The 18,328-nt window shown below is 42.3% G+C and overlaps 1 protein-coding gene across 5 annotated transcripts in view; it reads left to right on the top strand.

Annotated features, from left to right (window-relative positions):
- Window positions 1–18,328, top strand: part of TTLL11 (tubulin tyrosine ligase like 11) — a 236,538-nt gene that overhangs the window by 94,736 nt on the left and 123,474 nt on the right. For all 5 annotated transcript variants that reach the window (XM_064490492.1, XM_064490493.1, XM_010998078.3 and 2 more), the window contains 2 exons: window positions 3,308–3,403; window positions 4,131–4,246. In XM_064490492.1, the coding sequence (XP_064346562.1) occupies window positions 3,308–3,403; window positions 4,131–4,246 (212 nt within the window). The remainder of the gene's footprint in view (window positions 1–3,307; window positions 3,404–4,130; window positions 4,247–18,328) is intronic.

The raw sequence follows: 18,328 nt of genomic DNA, 5'->3' as shown, positions 1-18,328 counted from the left end.
GCTGGCCACAGATAGTTTGGATATGTAGGGTTCGAGGAGTGTGGGACCTCCTAGTTGGGAATACTCTGGAGACAGGTGGATGTACAGTTCTGAGGCTCAGGAGAGAATCCCCTCTCATTGGAATGTAGCTTGGAGCCTTTGCATGAGTTTACAATGAATGGCTCAGGGCCCTTTTCTCCCCAACTTGCTTTGGAGGCTTCTAGAGGTGAGGATGAAGGACAGATATCTTTGAATCCCTAGGGCACCCGTCAGGTAACACATAGTTGCTGACTGAATTACTTGGAGGGGTGGATAGTATCATGATTGAAAAGTCCTCTCTCTCTCTCCATGTGACATTTCCTACTCTGCCACCAAACCAGAGAGAGGTTTTCCCGTTTCTAAGCTTCAGGTTTCTAGTCTGCAAAGTGGATTTTAGACTAGATTAGTAGTTTTTCTTTTCCTTCTTCTTCTTTTTTTTTTTTTTAAAGGTTTTCCTCCTGGGAACACTAAGATGTAAAATCGGTAAAAGTTGATCTGATCTGGTCTCCCCCAAAAGACCCCTATTTTGAAAAACACTGGAGCAAGTAAATTCTGGATTTTCTGCCAACTCTTCTGGAGTTTTATGACAAGATCAACTCTAAGCTCCTCCCAGTTCTGTGATTCTGTTTGTTGAGATCCACTGGTGGTCCATATTTCACTGAACTTTTGGGGAAAAAAGTCATATTTCCTTGAACCTGGGAAAAATATAATAAAGCTGACTTTCATTTAATACTTACTATGCGTCAGGTACTCTGCAAAATATTTTACATCACGTTTTTATTTCCTCCTATGTCCCCTATTAGAGTGTAAGTGCCATGAGGGCAGGGACTTTGTCTAGTCCACTACCGTATTTCCAGGAGCTAAAATTGTCCCTGGGACATAGGGAGCATTCAATAAATATCTTATGAATGAATGAACTGAGGTGAGTACTATTCTTACTCCCATTTTACAGATGAGGAAACTGGGGCATAGAGCTGCTAAGTAACTTGCCAGTAGTTACACAAGATAAAGGCAGAGTTAAGGTCTGAAATCAGCTCCTCTGGACTCCAAAGCCATTAATGCTACTTCTTGTTGATGGGATTAGAAGAAAAGTGGAAAGGGAGCTGGCATATGTCGAGTATCTTCTTTAGGATGGGCATAATCCTGGGTTCTTTTTGCTTCCGTTATCAACCACCCTGCAGTGGTTATCAATGGGCTGCCGTTATGCCCATTTTTCAGACGAGGTGTGTGAGGCTCAGAGAGGCTAAGCTGTCTAGCTAGTGTGAGAGACTGGGCTGAGATTGAAACCCAAATCTGTCTGGCTTCAAAGCATTTTTTGCACAAGACCCAACATATTCAACTACATGCACCGAAGTTTAGGTTCTGGAAGATACTATGCTACGGGTGCGTGCCGGTCTATATGGCTGGTGGGGTTTTGTCACTCCCCTTCTCCAGCTTTCCTATAGCTGTGCATTCCCGAAGCCACTGTGCCTTGAGCTGAGAAGAGTCCACCAGGCTGAGAAAGTGCAAGTCCAAACTTCTAAGATGTAGCAAAACGTAAGCATCGATGACTCAGGATGAGGAACGTCGGCACCAGTAGCCGGCCATTTCTGTAACCTCATCAGCATCGCGCGTCTCAGACCAGGTCTGAAGTTAGACTGATGGTGTCACCAGAGTCTCTTAAAGCCCTCATCACTCATATCCACTTGTCATACATTATTAAGCAGATCTATAATACATGTAACATTTTCTACTGAATTTCCATTCCTTTCTTCTCATGACCAGGGAAAGAAAAATAGAGTAAGAGTGGCTTTTCCCAACTTTTCATCCTCACTGCCCTTTATTGAAGAATAACCTCATCTTGAATTACCCCCCAAAATGGTCCTTTGAGCTCTGATTTCATTAATAAGGATGAAGCTAGAGTTTAATAATTATCATTTAACTGATATAAAGTCTATATAGACAAGTCAATGGATTTCCTCTCATCTTTTCTTCTTGTGGACTCCACAGGGGAGGGGATGCAGTTATATCTTTTTTCTTCCCTCTCCTTTATTCTGTACATTGTTTTTTGAAACTTTGGGATTGTATTGCTCACATTAGGAGCTTTCTAACTTAACGTCTCCTATAGAGATAATGAGACGAGCATCTGACATCCTCCTAGTCCGAGTCAGAATCCAGTCTGAAGGGTGAAGAGATGTTACCTGAATAAAGGGTTATTTCGGGCAGAGGGAGTGAGATGCACAGGGTGGCTTACCCCATCGCAGGGCTTGTGAGGAGTTAAGAGAGGCCAGAAGACAAAGCCTCACCTGAGGCAGCAAGCCGGATTCCAGAGCGGGCAGCCAACAAATGGTCCTGGAGTCACCTTGGGTGCAGGCCGGCTTCATCGGTGCGTGATCTGTGCAGTCACACAGGGCCCCCATCGGAAGGGCTCCACGTGTGGTTTAAGGCTCCGTTTCACCATCATGAAACCGTTTTGAGTAAGAGACCCTGCATTTTCATCTTGCACTGGGTCCCGCAAACTATGTAGCCATTTCTGCTTGGGTATGAAATCCGGCTCTGTCACTTCCTGGGTAGGTGGTCTCAGGGAAATCCACTTTCCGAGGCTCAGTTTCTGCTTCTGTGAAATGGTCAGCCTGATCCCTGTTTCAAATACACTGTTGTGAGGATTAAACGGGAGGATGAGTAATTGGTGCATTGTATCATAATTGGCACCTAATAAGTTCTCCTGTCTCCTTAGCTAGAATTGCCCAGGGGATTTGTTATTCAAACTGCATTTGCCTGCGCTCCAATCTGAATGATTCTGATTCACAGGTGTGGGCTGGGGAGGAGCAGTGGTTTTGAAAGTGATCCTTAAATGATGCTGATACGTACCTGAGGTTAAGAAAGATGCCCTTGGGTTTTTTTTTTTTTTTTAAGAGGTCTAGTTAAGGAGCAACTTAATAGAGGAGAACAGAAGGAGAGGGAGAAATTGATGGACTACTTCTATTCCTTAACATAATAAAAAAAACTTATGAAAGAAGAAAGAGGTCGCCATCTCACAGCACTTGACGACACACCGATAGTGCTGAAGGGAACATGCGAACCAACCCCATTACCAAGGCTCCTGGAAAATTCTCTGCTGTGCAGTTGGCCTGACAAGCCCCTCCAGAGGTAGAGGGTGTGTGGACAGGAGAAGCCAGGTTCCAGCCCCAGGTTGTGGGGCAGCGTGGGAATTTATTTTCACCTCGAATGCCCCAAATACCATACTCGATTCCTGAAAAAGACACTGTAGCTCGAAGGAGTAATTCTGAACTGTGTTTGTCCTGCCCAGATTTTAGGCTTTGACATTCTTCTAATGAAAAACCTGAAGCCCATACTCCTTGAAGTAAACGCAAATCCCAGCATGAGAATCGAACACGAGCAAGAAGTAAGTATTTTTCAGCATCTCGTTGAATGTGTTGCCGTCCCACCGAACGTCCCGCTCTCGTGTTGCTCCCTTGGCCAAACGAGGCTCGGCATTCTCAGATTAGCCCAGCAGAGTTCTGTTCAATCCTAAATAATTTCAGTTTTGTTGCGCTCTGGACATGCTCTATTAATATAAGACCTCCTCGACCTGTGGTAGTTTCCCAGCATGCAGTCCTTCCAGATCTTAAGATCTGCAAATGTAGAAGAGCTGAGCCTTTCCATCAGTTCTGACCTGAACTAATTAGCTAGCCTCGGGAGATAAACTAATTGAAATTCTGTGAGTATGATTTAGCCATGTTGACATGCTTGAATCACGGAGATAAACAGTACATTTAACAGTGGGTCTATTTTCCCCGCCCCCTTAACAATGCATAGAAAAGACTGGAAGGAAATACACCGAAGATTAATTCTGGGTTTGGGGAAGATTACGTGGATTCTTTTCATTTTCTTTGCCTCTTCCGTATTTCCAAATTTTCTACAATGCGCAGGTATCATTTTGCTTAATTAGAAAAATAGATTTTTCCCCCTCTTTGTGTATTTTGTTGATCTGTAGAAAGGAAACTGATGTTTTTAAGGTAAAGGGAATTCTAAAGGAAAATCTAACAGTCCATCCACTGGGGCTACTGCTGACAGTCACCTGGGACTGAATCACTCTCTCTGCTGTAATACGGAATCCGTACCTTTTCAAGCTCTCTCCAGGGGTGTTTGAGAACGTCCCCAGCCTTGTCGATGAAGAAGTAAAAGTGGCTGTGATCAGAGACACACTGCGTCTCATGGACCCACTTAAGAAGAAAAGAGGGAACCAGTAAGTATTTTTGAAGTCACTTATCTCTACCAACTCTGCTTCCCATGTCCTGCACAGGTAAGTCGAGTTCTTGAAACATGTTAACACTGTGAGATTTATGCATTAAACATTCTAATAAGTCATATTTTCATCTATGAAGATCAGCCTCCAAATAGAGTGACTCAAAAGTCAGGAGATGGATTTGAATTTGACATGGGGGGTTTAGTGGATGAATTTCTAGCCGATTGTTATCTGAGTCTGGAGAGTCTTTCCTAAAAACCCACTTGCCTCCAGTGATGTAGGAGCACATAGTGCTCCTCTTTGAAATGCTGAAGCACAGGGAGAGTACAAAATGCCACAGGTACCCAGGACGTGGCGAGGATCACTTCCTTTCAATTTTCTTCGTGACGTTTACACTCTTGCAACAGAAGCTTTTTGTTTCAAAATCTGCAGATCCAATTATTGGACTTTTAGCTGTTCTACAATATTTATAGCAGTTGGAATTCTCCTCCATCTCACCCACTCAGTGGATGTTACACTGAGATGTCATCCCCGCCCTTCCCTCCATGGAATCATCCCTGAAATGAATAATATTTCACCTGGGTATTTTGTTTGTTTTGTTTTTACCAAATTCCTGGCTTCCACAAAGTAAGAGCTGAGTAAATATCACTGTGCCTGTTTTAGGCAGGCATCTCAAATAGCGTTCCTCATACCCCCGACAAATCACATGGACCCAAACAAGTAAAGCACTTGTCAGCTACAGTTCCAGACTGTGAGCGACACTGACTTCCCTAAGCAGGGGTGTTTCTGTGGGTTCCCCTGCTGCGGCTCCCGTGCTGGAGCCCAGATACTGTTAGAATCACCCTGGGGTGGTGCCTCTCCCCTTGGCTACACCTTAGAACCATCTGGAAAGCTTTTTCATAAATACCAGGGCAAGTGCCCCCACTTCTAGAGATGCTGCTTTTAATTAGCCTGGGCTGTAGGCCTGGCCACAGAAATATTTTAGGTTCCTGAGGTGATCCTATCATGCGGCCAAGGTTGAGTGCCTCTGCCCTGCAGGAAATGTCACTCTGAAGGGGCATTTGTCATTTTCTGAGTCAAGTTGGATGGAACCTGCTCGACTGGGTTCTCCTCCAGAGCGTCCTTTGCTGTGTGAGGCACAGACCCACTGTCGGCAAGACTCGCTGAGAACGCTCACCTGTGGATCGTACAGGCCGATCCTGCCAGGTGCGGCCGCCACCGACTAGAGCTTCAGAGCGGTGGCGTGGCAGGTCTGCAGAATCCTCCGAGCAGCTGATGGCGGTGGATAACGGGTCTAGTCATTCACGCGTGCAACTGCTATTTTTAGCCACTCCTAAGGATAAACAGTGGATTAATTACACTTTGGTCAGATTAATTGCAACAGAACACATTCCTCAAAACCCTGCTCTCTAATGGTTATTGATCTCACCACTAGAGATTAGGTCTTGAGGGACCGTATTGCCCTGTGGGGAGATTTTGGTGGCTGTCCATGCCAGTGTGGCACGGGGCGGGGGATGACAGATTTTTAAAGATGACCTTGACACTTCAGCATTCCTATTCGTTTGGTAGGAACCAGTTCAATGGCTTTTGTGTGGCCTGAGCTTCCTCAACCTCTGCCACCCAGAACAGGAAGAGATGTAAGGGTCCCCCTGTATTTGCACATTAAAAGGCATCGAAACATGGTTAGCTTTCTTTTTCATGTTTTAGTTGTTTTTTTTTTTTTTTTTTTTGATGGAGACCTGGCCTTCTGTATAATCCTTATGAGCTGCAGATCTAAAATTTAAATGGGCACAGGGCCATTGGGAAGGATGGGAAAGGCATTTTATAACTTATCAAGTCAGAAGTAGCAGCACCTCATTTTTAATTTAAAAAGCATTGACTTTTTGAAAATTGATAACCAGGAACAGTTAGAGCTTCAAGAACCTGACTTCAATTCTAATATAAAAACGCTTTCATCTCACCCTTTTCTTACCCCAATATAAGGATGTATATTAAGAGCTAAATGTCATTTACTGATATTTCTCCTTAATTATGCCTTTTTTTTTAAACCCAGCAATGATTGTCCATGAGAGCATTTTGTAATCTGTGAAGTGCATTTATATGGAAGGAATTATAATCATCATTTTGATAACTTTACCGTGCAGACAGAAAGGCTGCAATTATTCTCAACTCTTTTATGTAGAAATGTTTTAGGGTAACTTGGAAAAGCACCGTAGTTACGCCTGCAGAAACACACAGTGTTGTGATGCTGAAAAATGTGTTTAAATCTGAGACCAGGTCCCTCCAAGCGCCGGAAATGAGGGACTTGTAGGCCGGAAGTTACCTTTAGAAGCTGAAATTTCTTGTGTTTGAATAGAATCCGACCTAAATCTTTTCAAACAAGTGATATCCTAGCCTTTGCCTTCAACTTCTTAGCAAAAGAGGGTCTGACGTGTCCCTCATTAGTTCCTTCCTGAGTACACTTTGGCAGCAAGACCGTTGAAGTGGGTCTTAATTTTCCCCACACAGGCTGAAGAAAAAAAGTAGATAGATGTCCTGAACTCCTCATATCTCTAAACTGCTCTGGGAAGGTGCAGAGGGGGCCTTGGAAGGGCAGCAGCCACACATGTCCATGCATCAAGCATCTTGGCGTGCCCCAGGGGCTTGTAGGCTGGGGTTGGTTTCTTGATGGGACTGAAAGCTGTCCCCAAGCCTCCCATGGGGAGAGGCACTTGTGACTCTGCTGAGACTCATCTTGGCGTAGTTGACAGAACTCTGTCTTGAGCCGAAGAGACTGAGATTCAAATCCTGACCTTGGGGACGTGCAGGAGCTATTTTGAGCCTCATTACCCTCTTCTTGAAAATGGAGATAATAACATTTAAACAGAACAGCATGAAAAACTTTTACAATATATTATGCACTTAATAATGCTTAGTTTACTACTCAGCAATAAAATGAGCTGCTAAACTATCAACAAACAAACAAGAATGCTTAGTTACCACGATCTTTCCTGGTTATACTTAAAGTAGATTTTCGAGTTTAAAACCCAGGACATATCTTAAACGGAAGCTAGTTAGGTCACGGTGGACTGGAACTGCCATTGGCGCTGGCTGCCAGTGGGAAGTTTTGTTTCCAAGTAGCATGATGTCACTGGCCCAAGCAAATTTATTTGTTGGGTTAGGAGCAAATACATTTGGCCCCCGAGGGAATAAAATAGCTGTCATATGAGAACTGTTCCGAACTGTGATGACATTTTGTAATATCTAGGGACTCTCTTGATTTACATACGAGGGTTCTTTGGAGGCACTGCAGGGACGTGGGAAGGGAAGGCTGTTCAAGGGAAGGACTCTGGAACCATCATCTATCTGTGCACACATGGAGGTAAAATTCACATATAAAATTAGCCGTACTAAAGTGTAGTATACACTCACAGTGTTGTGCAACCATCAACCCTATGTAGCTCCAAAATGTTTGTCATCCTAAAAGGAAACCGTGTATCCTTTAAGCAATCACCCCTATTCCCACCTCCACCCACCTACTTTCTGTCTCTGACACATATGAGAGTATTAGAGAAATGCTGCTGCTTAGGGTCACCAAGAGGTCCATCAGGCTTTACTTTCAAGTTTTGCTATTCTGGATACTTCATGTAAAGGGAACTGTACCATATTCAGTTTTTTGGTGTCTGGCTTCTCTTACTTAGCATGTTTTTGAGGTTCACCCATGTTGTAGCATGTATCAGTACTTTATTCCTTTTTATGGCCAACTAATATTCCATTATATGGACATACCACATTTTATGATCCATTCATTACTTGGTGGACACTAGTGTGGAAGCCATTTCTTTTTCAACCAGAGGGGAGCTGGAATGATCTATTTTGTATTTTGGCATTCTACAGATTTCCTCTGAGAGGAAAGGATATTTTCTGCTACAAGGAGTCTCTAAATCCAACCCCCTCATTTTATTGATAGATGCACAGACTATTAGAATTGGAAGGCAGATCCCTGGTTCAAGAATGTCCCACCTAAGCCTCCCTGACAGAGTAGCAGCCTGTGTCCTGACCAAGGCACTGGATGTGGCATCAGCCAGGTCTGGGCTGAAGTCCTTAATCTCTGATCATTGCAGTATGAGCTTGGCCAAGTCGCTTTGTTCTCTGAGCGCATCTATGAAATGGAGATCAAGGTGTCTCCTTGGCTGGACTGGCATGGGTGTCATATGAAATGACACAGACAAGAGACCTTCATGACATCTGAGGGTATCAGACAAATGCTAGTTCTTAAGGTCACCAAGTGGCCAATTAGGCTTTGGTTTAAAGTTATGCAGATGGGGAGACATGTCATCCACTCCAGAAGCAGCCTACCTGAGTTGTGCACATAATGATTCTGCCCGCCTGAATCGTACAAGATGAAACAAAGATGAAGAAGGTTGGTCCCTTGCCCTATGTCACAACAGTAGTTAAGAGGAGGAGCAGAAACTGGATCTTGGGTCTCCTGATCTCTATTCCAGAGTCCTCTCTGCTCCGTCACACTGCTCCACTGACCTTCAGCTTCTGCTTCAAAGCTAAGCTTATAAGATACAGTAGAAAAATCAGGAGAATCAACGGAAAATTTCCCCTATTCTCAAGGTATTTGGGCAGCCTAAGTCTTTCTTTTTAAAAACTTCTATCAGAAGCAGAAGTGAATAAATTGCATTCCTTGATTATTTTGTAAAAAACAAGGTGATTATTCCATCAATTGAGTAATTTGGGGGAGATCGGTTTACCCCTGGGGGAGCCATTTTACTACTATTTTGCTCCTTACCCTGAATGTAGATGTTTTGAGTAATCACATTCCTTTCTCGGGAATCATAAGCCTTTAGGACCCCAGAGAAATATAAATAAAAGCAGGGATAGGCTTGGAGGAATCAGAGGGGATCTTGACGCAGTGCCTGGGAGCTGGGGTGGAGACTGCTTGCTTCTTATTCAAAAGTGTACATTTGGAACATGACTTATGTGAGGCACAGAAGCCCCTTTTCCCACAGCAGCATTTCCTCATCCTCCCCCACTTTCGCTTACCTCCTATCACCATAACAACCAGGTTACTATAAAGGGCAGAGTCAGCCTGCCCGGACCGCTTCTGCCTTCATTCATGGAGGTCCGTCCTCTGAAGGCTTCACTGGGAATTCAGGCTTCACTTCTTACCTTGTCTCCAAGTGTGTCCCTTGGATCCTGGGCCATTGTTAGAACGAGTACATTAGGTGACTCCCTAAATTAGGTTGATTCTACATGGAATCTAGGCTAAAGGTGAAATATTCTAAGAAAACAGAGATCCAGGAATCTCCCAGTGGCTCAGTTTCCCCACTGAGGGGCTTGTATTTTAACCAAGAAACGTAACTCTGTCCTGTCCTGGGAAAGAATAATCAAAAACACATTAATCAGAGGTCTGCAAGCCAAGATCCCCGCCCCTTCAATTGGCAGTAGGTCCTACTGAAATCCCCTCCACTGTAGAGAAGATGGGTTCCTAGTCTATCTAGATTAACATGCCTTCGTGAAAGTAGAACATTATCTTTCTTACCAGAGAGTATTCTTCTGGAAACAGACATTCTTTCAGGAGAATCACCCGACCATCCAGTTAAATGGCCCGTCCATGTGTGCATAGTTGATGTTTTGTTGAAATTCTGAGGCTTTGTTAACCTCTAATGATTTCTTTGTGGCAGGATCCTACAGATCAGCACAAACTAACGCTGAGAACCTTTGAAGATTTCATATAAATCAGGAATCTGGTTCACAGAGAGGTGAATACTTGCATATTCATTTGGGTTTCATTTTCTACCATGCCACGATCACAGACACAGATACTGGTTATTTAGAGTATTTCTAGAGCCCTCACTGTGCACCAGGGAGAAGACTGCAGAAGGGAATTAGCTCACAGGCCAGTAGGGGAGGCAAGACCCACACATAAATATCTAAAAGGTGGAAAGTGAGAAGTGCCCTAAACATAGAGACAAAATACCAAGGGAGGAAAATGGAGGGAAGATTATTTTCTTCCTTTCTTTTTTTTTTAAATTGAAGTATAGTCAATTACAATGTGTCAGTCTCTGGTGTACAGTGTAATGTCCCAGTCATATATATACATACATATATTCATTTTCATTAAAAGTTATTATGAGAAATTGAATATAGTTTCCTGTGCTATTCAGAAGAGATTTGTTTAACTATTTTTATATATAATAGTTAATATTTGCAAATCTTGAACTCCAAAATTTATCCCTTCCCACTCCTTTACCCCTTGCCGTAACCATAAGATTATTTACTATGTCTGTGAGTCTATTTCTGTTTTGTAGATGAGTTTATTAATGTCTTCTTTTTTCTTTTCTTAGATTCCACATATGAGTGATATATGGTATTTTTCTTTCTCTTTCTGGCTTACTTTGTTTAGAATAACAATATCCAGGTCCATCCATGCTGCTGCAAATGACATTATTTTCTTCTTTTTTGTGGCTGAGTAGTATTCCATTGTATAAACATATCACTTCTTTATCTAATCATCTGTCGATGAACATTTAGGTTGTGTCCATGTCTTGGCTATTATAAATAGTGCTGCTGTGAACATTGGGGTACATGTAACTTTTCAAATTAGAGTTCCCTCTGGATATATGCCCAGGAGTGGGACTGCTGGATCTTATGGTAAGTCTACTTTTAGTTTTTTAAGGAATCTCCATATTGTTTTCCATAATGGTGGTGCCTAACTACATTCCCACCAACTGTGTAGGAAGGTTCCCCTTTCTCCACACCCTTCCAGCATTTATCTTTTGTGGACTTTTTAGTGATGGCCATTCTGACTGGGATGAGGTGATACCTCACTGTAGTTTTGATTTGCATTTCTCTGATAATTAGCGATATTGAGCATTTTTTCATGTGCCTATTGGCCATTTGTATGTCTTCATTGGAGAACTGCTTGTTTAAGTCATCTGCCAATTTTTGGATTGGATTTTTGTTTTTTTGTTATTAAGTTGTATGAGCTGTTTGTATATTCTAGACATTAAACCTCTGTCAGTTGCATCATTTGTAAATATTGTCTCCCATTCTGTAGGGTGTTGTTTTGTTTTGCTTGTGGTTTCCTTTGCTGTGCAAAAGCTTATAAGTTATAATTAGGTCCCATTTGTTTATTTTTGCTTTTATTTCTATTGCCTGGGTAGACTGCCCTAGGAGAACATTGCTTAGATTTATGTCAGAGAATGTTTTGCCTATGTTTCCTTCTAGGAGATTTATAAGTCTTGTCTTATGACTTCAGTCTTTAAGCCATTTTTAGTTTATTTTTGTGTATGGAGTGAGGGAGTGTTCTAACTTCATTGATTTACATGCTTCTGTTCAGTTTTTCCAACATCACTTGCTGAAGAGACTGTCTTTTCTGAATTGTATATTCTTGCCTCCTATGTCAAAGATTAATTGACTGTAAATATGTGGGTTTATTTCTGGGCTCTCTACCCTGTTCCGTTGATCCATATGTGTGTTTCTGTGCCAATACCATGCTGTTTTGATCACTGTAGCTCTGTAGTATTGTCTGAAGTCTGTGAGGGTTATTCCTGCAGCTTCATTCTTTTTCTTCAGTATTGCTTTGGCAATTCTGTGTCTTTTGTGCTTCCATTTAAATTTTAGGATTATTTGTTCTAGTTCTGTGAAAAATGTGGTGGGTGATTTGATAGGGATCGCATTAAATCTGTAGATTGCCTTGGGCAGTATGACCATTTAACAATATTGATTTGGGAAAGATTATTTTCTGATGAGGAGAGTTTAGAAGAAAACTGACAAGTGGGGGTTGGCACTTGAGCTGAGGTTTAAAGGTTGAGTAAATATTTGAAAGAAGGATGCCACTGGTGGAGGAAACAAAGGCATGGGGTCCCTGAGGGGAACAGAAGGAGTTAAATCAGCTGGAGAGACAGGTGCAGGAAGTGGATTAGTAGAGAGGAGGTGCCAGTGGGAGGTGGATGAAGACCCAGAGGTGGGTGGCCTGGGTGTCAAGCTGAAGAAATAAAAGCTTGTCTTGGATCTGGGGTCACAAACATGAAGCACTTCCGGGCGTCTGTGATCCCTTAAACTACACAAAATTGTGTATATATGTGTATTTTTCCTGGAGCAAATGTCAGAAATTTCATCAGATTTTCAAAAAGTTAAGAACCTAACAGTCCTATTATGGTTGGCGGCTACAGGGAGCTGGAGTAATTTGCCCGAGGCTGGGGTGTCATGGCTTCGGGATCCATCACGACCTCCATACCTGGAAAGGTTTCATGTTTCAGATGGCAGTCAGCAAACTAGAAAAATGTGCATGCATTTTCAAGTACGAACAGACAGGAAATGACTGATGATAAGTGCATTATGTGAGGTGCAAGAAATAAAACCAGATAACCCTCTTTATTTGAAAATGTTTAAGCGTTAAGTCAGACGTAACCAGTAAAAAGCCTCTTTGGCGCGAAGTTTGTTGAGCAGGAACCATTTCCGAGACTTATGGGGAAGGTGGAGTTTCCTGAGCTGGTGTGAGAATGTGTTTCAGAGACCATTAGACAGGAGCCGAGCCCCTCCACAAGCAGGCAGGCCCGTCCCCCTTACGCCGGAGTGTGGAGTGGATGGGAAACTGGGTGAGCTTATGGCCAGTCAGTCACCATTATGGGGAAATGGTGGGGTGGAATTGTGCATGGACCCTTCCAGAGTTATTCCAGTACTGATGGGGGGAGCATCTGTGTTTGGAAATTTCCCTTCAAGTTGCTCCAGTGAGCCTTAAATGTTCATGCGCTTTTTTTCCCCTGTCTTTCTTCCTTTCTTTCTCTCTTTCTCTCTCTCTTTCTCTCTTTCTTTCTTTCTTTCATTTTTTAATTGAAGTATAGTAAATTACAGTGTGTCAATATCTGGCGTACAGCAAAATGTTTCATTCATACATATAAATACATGTATTTGTTTTCATAGTCTTTTCCATTGTAGGTTACTACAGGATATTGAATATAGTTCCCTGTACTATACAGAAGAAACTTGTTATTTATCCAATTTATATTCAGTAGTTAGTACTTGCACATCTTGAACTCCCAATTTATCCCTTTTCACCCCCTACCCCCTTCCCCCTCCCTCCAGCTCCGGTAACCATACATTTGTTTACTGTATCTGTGAGTCTGTTTCTGTTCTGTAGATGAGCTTATAGGTGTCTTCTCTTCTCTTTTCTTTTTTTTTTTAGATTCCACATATGAGTGATATCATATGGTATTTTTCTTTCTCTTTCTGGCTTACTTCACTTAGAATGACAATCTCCATGTCCATTCATGTTGCTGCAAATGGCATTGTTTATTCTTTTTTGTGGCTGAGTAGTATTCCATTATATATAATATATAACTATATATATATACCACTATATATAATATATATAATATAACTGTATATATAGTATATAACTATATATGCCACTATGCATAATATATATAATATAACTATATATAGTATATAATATAACTATATATATACCACTATATATAATATATAACTATATATATAGTATATAACTATATACATACCACTATATATAGTATATAACTATATATACCACTATATATAAATATATATAACTATATATAGTATATAATATAACTATATATACACCACTATATATAATATATAACTATATATATAGTATATAATATAACTATATATATATACCACAGCTTCTTTATCCAGTCATCTGTTGATGGACATTTCCATTGTTTCCATGTCTTGGCTGTTGTAAATAGTGCTGCTATCATGTGCTTTTAAATGAAGAGCTGTTATCTTTCTGGGAGGAGGCATTGTGGTCTGGGCTCAGGATCAAGGCTTTGATACCAGTTCTACTTGGCCTCAGGTTAAGTCACTGTACTTTTTTGAGCCCAGTTTCCTCATCAGAAAACAAAAACAAACAATAACAAACAAACAAAAACAAGGGAATAAAAGGGAATCATAGTTGCTGCTCGGTCTCTTTCCCAGGGAACTGCAGATTGAGCACTTACTGTACATGACACAGTGGTGTCTACATTTGTTCCCAGTGTGTCCTCACGACAGCCATATGCAGTCCATGCTATTCCTACTTCTGTTTCACGGAGGGGGACACTGAGGCTTGGGGAGGTTGAGTGACAGGCCCAAGACCACACCACTTATAAGCAACAGACCGAGATTTAAGGACAGGTGTGTCTGGCTCTTGCCTTGAGAGAATGGATGTGAAAGTATTTAGCCCACTAAGGAGATGTGTGCCCACAAGGTAATATCATTACTTGGCTGGGTTCGTTCCTTTGCTGTACATTTTAAGGCAGGGACTCTTACCTTTATGTTTAAGCATTGAACATGAGTTAGTGCTTATGAGGGACTAGCCATCTCCTGTGAGGAGATTATCTTGCTGACCAGCCAGGTGGCTACTTCATATTCGGTAATATTCAAAACCATAATAAATAAACTGTGGCCAATGTACAGAGAACACCCGCTTACAGCAAGATCTACAGGTGACCCAAGGCAGAAGAGAACCAGACAGAAAATGAACTGGACAGTTGTGCACCTCAGACTGGGGACCTGCTGAAAGTTCAGCAGAAGGTGGAGTGAACCAAGGATTAGATAAAACTATGTGCAATGATTGATATTAGATTTTTTTTTGGACCTCCATGAATGGCGGTTTCCTGTGATTCAGCCAATAGCTGGAGTGTTCAAGACAGCCTTCTTGAAGGAGGTGGGGCTTATGTTTACTTGGGCTTGGTTTGGTAAGAAAATTTAAGTAAGCTTGCAGGAGGAAGGATGGAGGCAGGGAGCCTGGCTGAGGGGTTAGGCAGGGCTGGGGAGGTACCTGGCAGGCCCTGGCCACCAATCATGCTTCCAAAATGGTGCTCTGGGTTGGTGAGGACAGGTGCTGCTTCTCTGCTTCTTATTAAAATGTTTTTCTCATTATGAAAGTAATATGTGCTTATTGTAGAAAAAAAATGGAATGGAAAATACTGAAAAGTGTATAGCATGAAATAAAAATCTCCTTCATATTCAACCACCCAGAGCTAATCTTTATTAACTATTTAGTTCATAAAAATAGTATAATTTTCTTCTGTCTATATTGTTTTTTAGTTGACACCATACTGTCCATATAATTTTCATATGCAGTTTTTATTTTTCTCCATTTTATGTGACTGTCATTTCCCCTTCTTATTAACAGCTCTGTAAACATCATTTTCACTGATGGCTGGGCCAGCGTCTGCATCTCTATTGGTGAATGTTTAGTTTATTTCCAGCATCTTGTGCTTAAAGTTCTGTGTGCTATTTAGAAGGCTGTCTGTCTTAGGATAGAGGGAGCCTGTGAGGAAGCAGGACTGGAAATCCATGCATTTTTTTTTTTAATTGGAGTATAGTTGGTTTACAATGTTGTGTTAGTTTCTGGTGTACAGCATAGTGATTCAGTCATATATATACATACTCTTTTTCATTTTAGGTTATTACAAGGCATTGACTATAGTCTCTGTGCTATATAGTAGGACCTTGTTGTTTATCTATTTTATATATAGTAGTTTGTATCTGTTAATTCCAAACTCCTAATTTTTCCCTGCCCTGCCTTTCCCCTTTGGTAACCATAGTTTCTTTTCTATGTCTATGAGTCTGTTTTTGTTTTGTAAATAATTTCATTTGTGTCATTTTTTTAGACTCTACATATAAGTGATATCATATGATACTTGTCTTTCTCTGTCTGACTTACTTCATTTAGTATAATAATTTCTAGATCCATCCATGTGGCTGCAGGTGGTGTTATTTCACTTTTCATGGCTGAGTAATATTCCATTCTACATATACACCACAACTTTTTAATCCAATCATCTGCTGATGGATGTTTAGGTTACTTCCATGACTTCGCTATTGTAAATAGCATTTATTGTTTGGATCCACACATGTTTTCAATGCGCAGTAGGAGAGTAGGGGCCCTGGAGTCAGATCCTCTGTGGTGAATCCTGGCGCTTCCATTTACAGCCATAAATGGTACAGACTTTCCTCCCCTCTCTGTACTTTGGTTTTTTCATCCATAAAAGGGAGTTTGCAGTTGGATGTTTTTAAATCTGCGAAGCAATAAGAATTTCTCAATTTGGAGGGAGAGAAAACATTGCTTATTCCTAAGAGAGTATTCATTGTGGGAAATGTCCAATCTGAATGCAGTTTTTAAACAAGTCAAACAATATATGTAACCTGGGGAGTGGTTTTGTTTGTTTGTTTGTTTGTTTTTTAATAAGGAAAAAAAATCTGTGAAGGAGGAGATGGTAAAGTAAGTGGGAAGAGATCTCCAGCAGCAACAGGTTGATCTTTGGCTGCGAGTATGGATTTGATTTCCCTCTAATTATCTGCTAGATTAAAAGAAATGAAAGATCAAAACCGAAGCCAGTTTGAGTCATCATTTGAAAGCCCCCGGTTATCACACCAAATGGTGGGCAATATTCTCCAGCTGCTTTCTTTCTTTTCCTTTTTACTCAATTTCCATTTCTTCCCCCTTTCACTTCAAGTAGCATGAGAACCTCTTGCAACTCTCATCACAGAGGCTAATGGGAGAGGGTGGGAAGAGGGTGGAATTTGAACAGTTCAGTGTTAGTATCCACCCCGCAGCTCATCCTCCACTGGGCGCTCACATCGCACGTAAGAGTCAGCTGCAGAGCTGGCAGTGTAGTGCATACACTTCCTGTTGGCGTCTTCATTTGCTTAGAAGGGATCGCTCTCTTCCTCCAGACAGTCCAGCACCAGAGCCCGGAGAAGCTGCTAACACGTGCACGAATGAATTCATGCATGCATGCATGGACAGATGAGTGTGAACCCTGTGCTAGAGGCTGGGTCAGGCATGACCGCGAGCCTCTGCGGGGTGCAGGATGCACCAGGGCAGCAAGGTGAGCAGGATGGAGGTTGTGAGAGAGGCCTTGGCGGAGAAAATGAGACCTCACGAGGGCCTCGAGGCTGGATAGATCACCGGGCTCTCAAAGCACAGAGAGAACTCCAGAACTCCAGCTGCGTGGTTCATAAAAGCTCCAAGCTGGAAGCAATCTGATTGTCCACCAACAGAAAAGTACACTCATTGTGGGTATTCACTCGCTGAAATGCTCTATGTCCATGGAAACGTAGAAACTGTATAGCCTCGTGCTTTGCTAGTGATGCTGAGCAGAAGCAGCAAATCCCAAAAGAACATCTACAGTATGGTTCTACTTCAAGACAGGCAAAACTAAACTTTCTTTCATAGAGATGTAACCCTAAATGGCAAAAATATGAAGAAAAAGCAAGGAAGAATTATCAGAGAGGTTAAGATGGTTACTTCCGGGCAGAGTGGGGGAGATGGGGATGGGAGAGGGGCAGATGGGCGCTTGAGAACCTGGCTGTGCTCTATTTCTTAACCCAGGGGGTGGTGGCATAGGTTTTAGAATTCCTCTTTGAGTGTGCGACGCATCTGGTTTATACGCTATTCTGTATGTGTGATGGACCACAGATTTATAGGTAAAATAAAGATGACCAGCGTGGCAAGATTACAATGAATAAGCAGGGAGATGTCAGGAGACGGGGCCAGGTGCTGCAGGATCGAATGGGTCAGACCAAGCCTTTTTGCTTTCACCCTCCAAGCGATGGACAAGTTTTAAACAGCAGGGTGATGATGAGATTTGTGTTTTGAAAAGACCCCTTTGGCTACAGCATGAAAACCGAACTGGAATGAGGCCAGGGAGGACGTGAGGGCAGCTAAGACGTGAGAGAGATGGTGCGGGGTAGCTGGTGATGGTAGGTAGGGTGGAGGGAAATGTAGTCAGGAGGCACTTAGGAAGGTGGGTGGCTAGGACTTGGGGATGAGTTGGGTATGAGAGGTGAGGATGAAGGAGGTGTCAGGAGAGGGGATGGTTGAGCAACTGGGTGGCTATTGGTGCCGGGGAGCCCTGGAGACACAGCAGCTTTGGGGGACGTGATGGGGGTCATGAGAGCTCCATGTATACTGTCCGCTAGGTAGCTGAGTACATGGGCCGAGTGGGGCCCATTATGCGGATAGATGGTTACTAGAGTAGCCTGGCACATCCAAATGGGCAGGCTGGACACTAAGTGACTTCAGTGGCAACGATGGTGAAGTGGGGTGAACTG

This window comes from Camelus dromedarius, chromosome 10 (genome assembly GCF_036321535.1).
Source record: "Camelus dromedarius isolate mCamDro1 chromosome 10, mCamDro1.pat, whole genome shotgun sequence".
In the NCBI taxonomy this organism is placed as follows: Eukaryota; Metazoa; Chordata; class Mammalia; order Artiodactyla; family Camelidae; genus Camelus; species Camelus dromedarius.
This window is presented reverse-complemented; position numbering and strand designations above follow the sequence as displayed.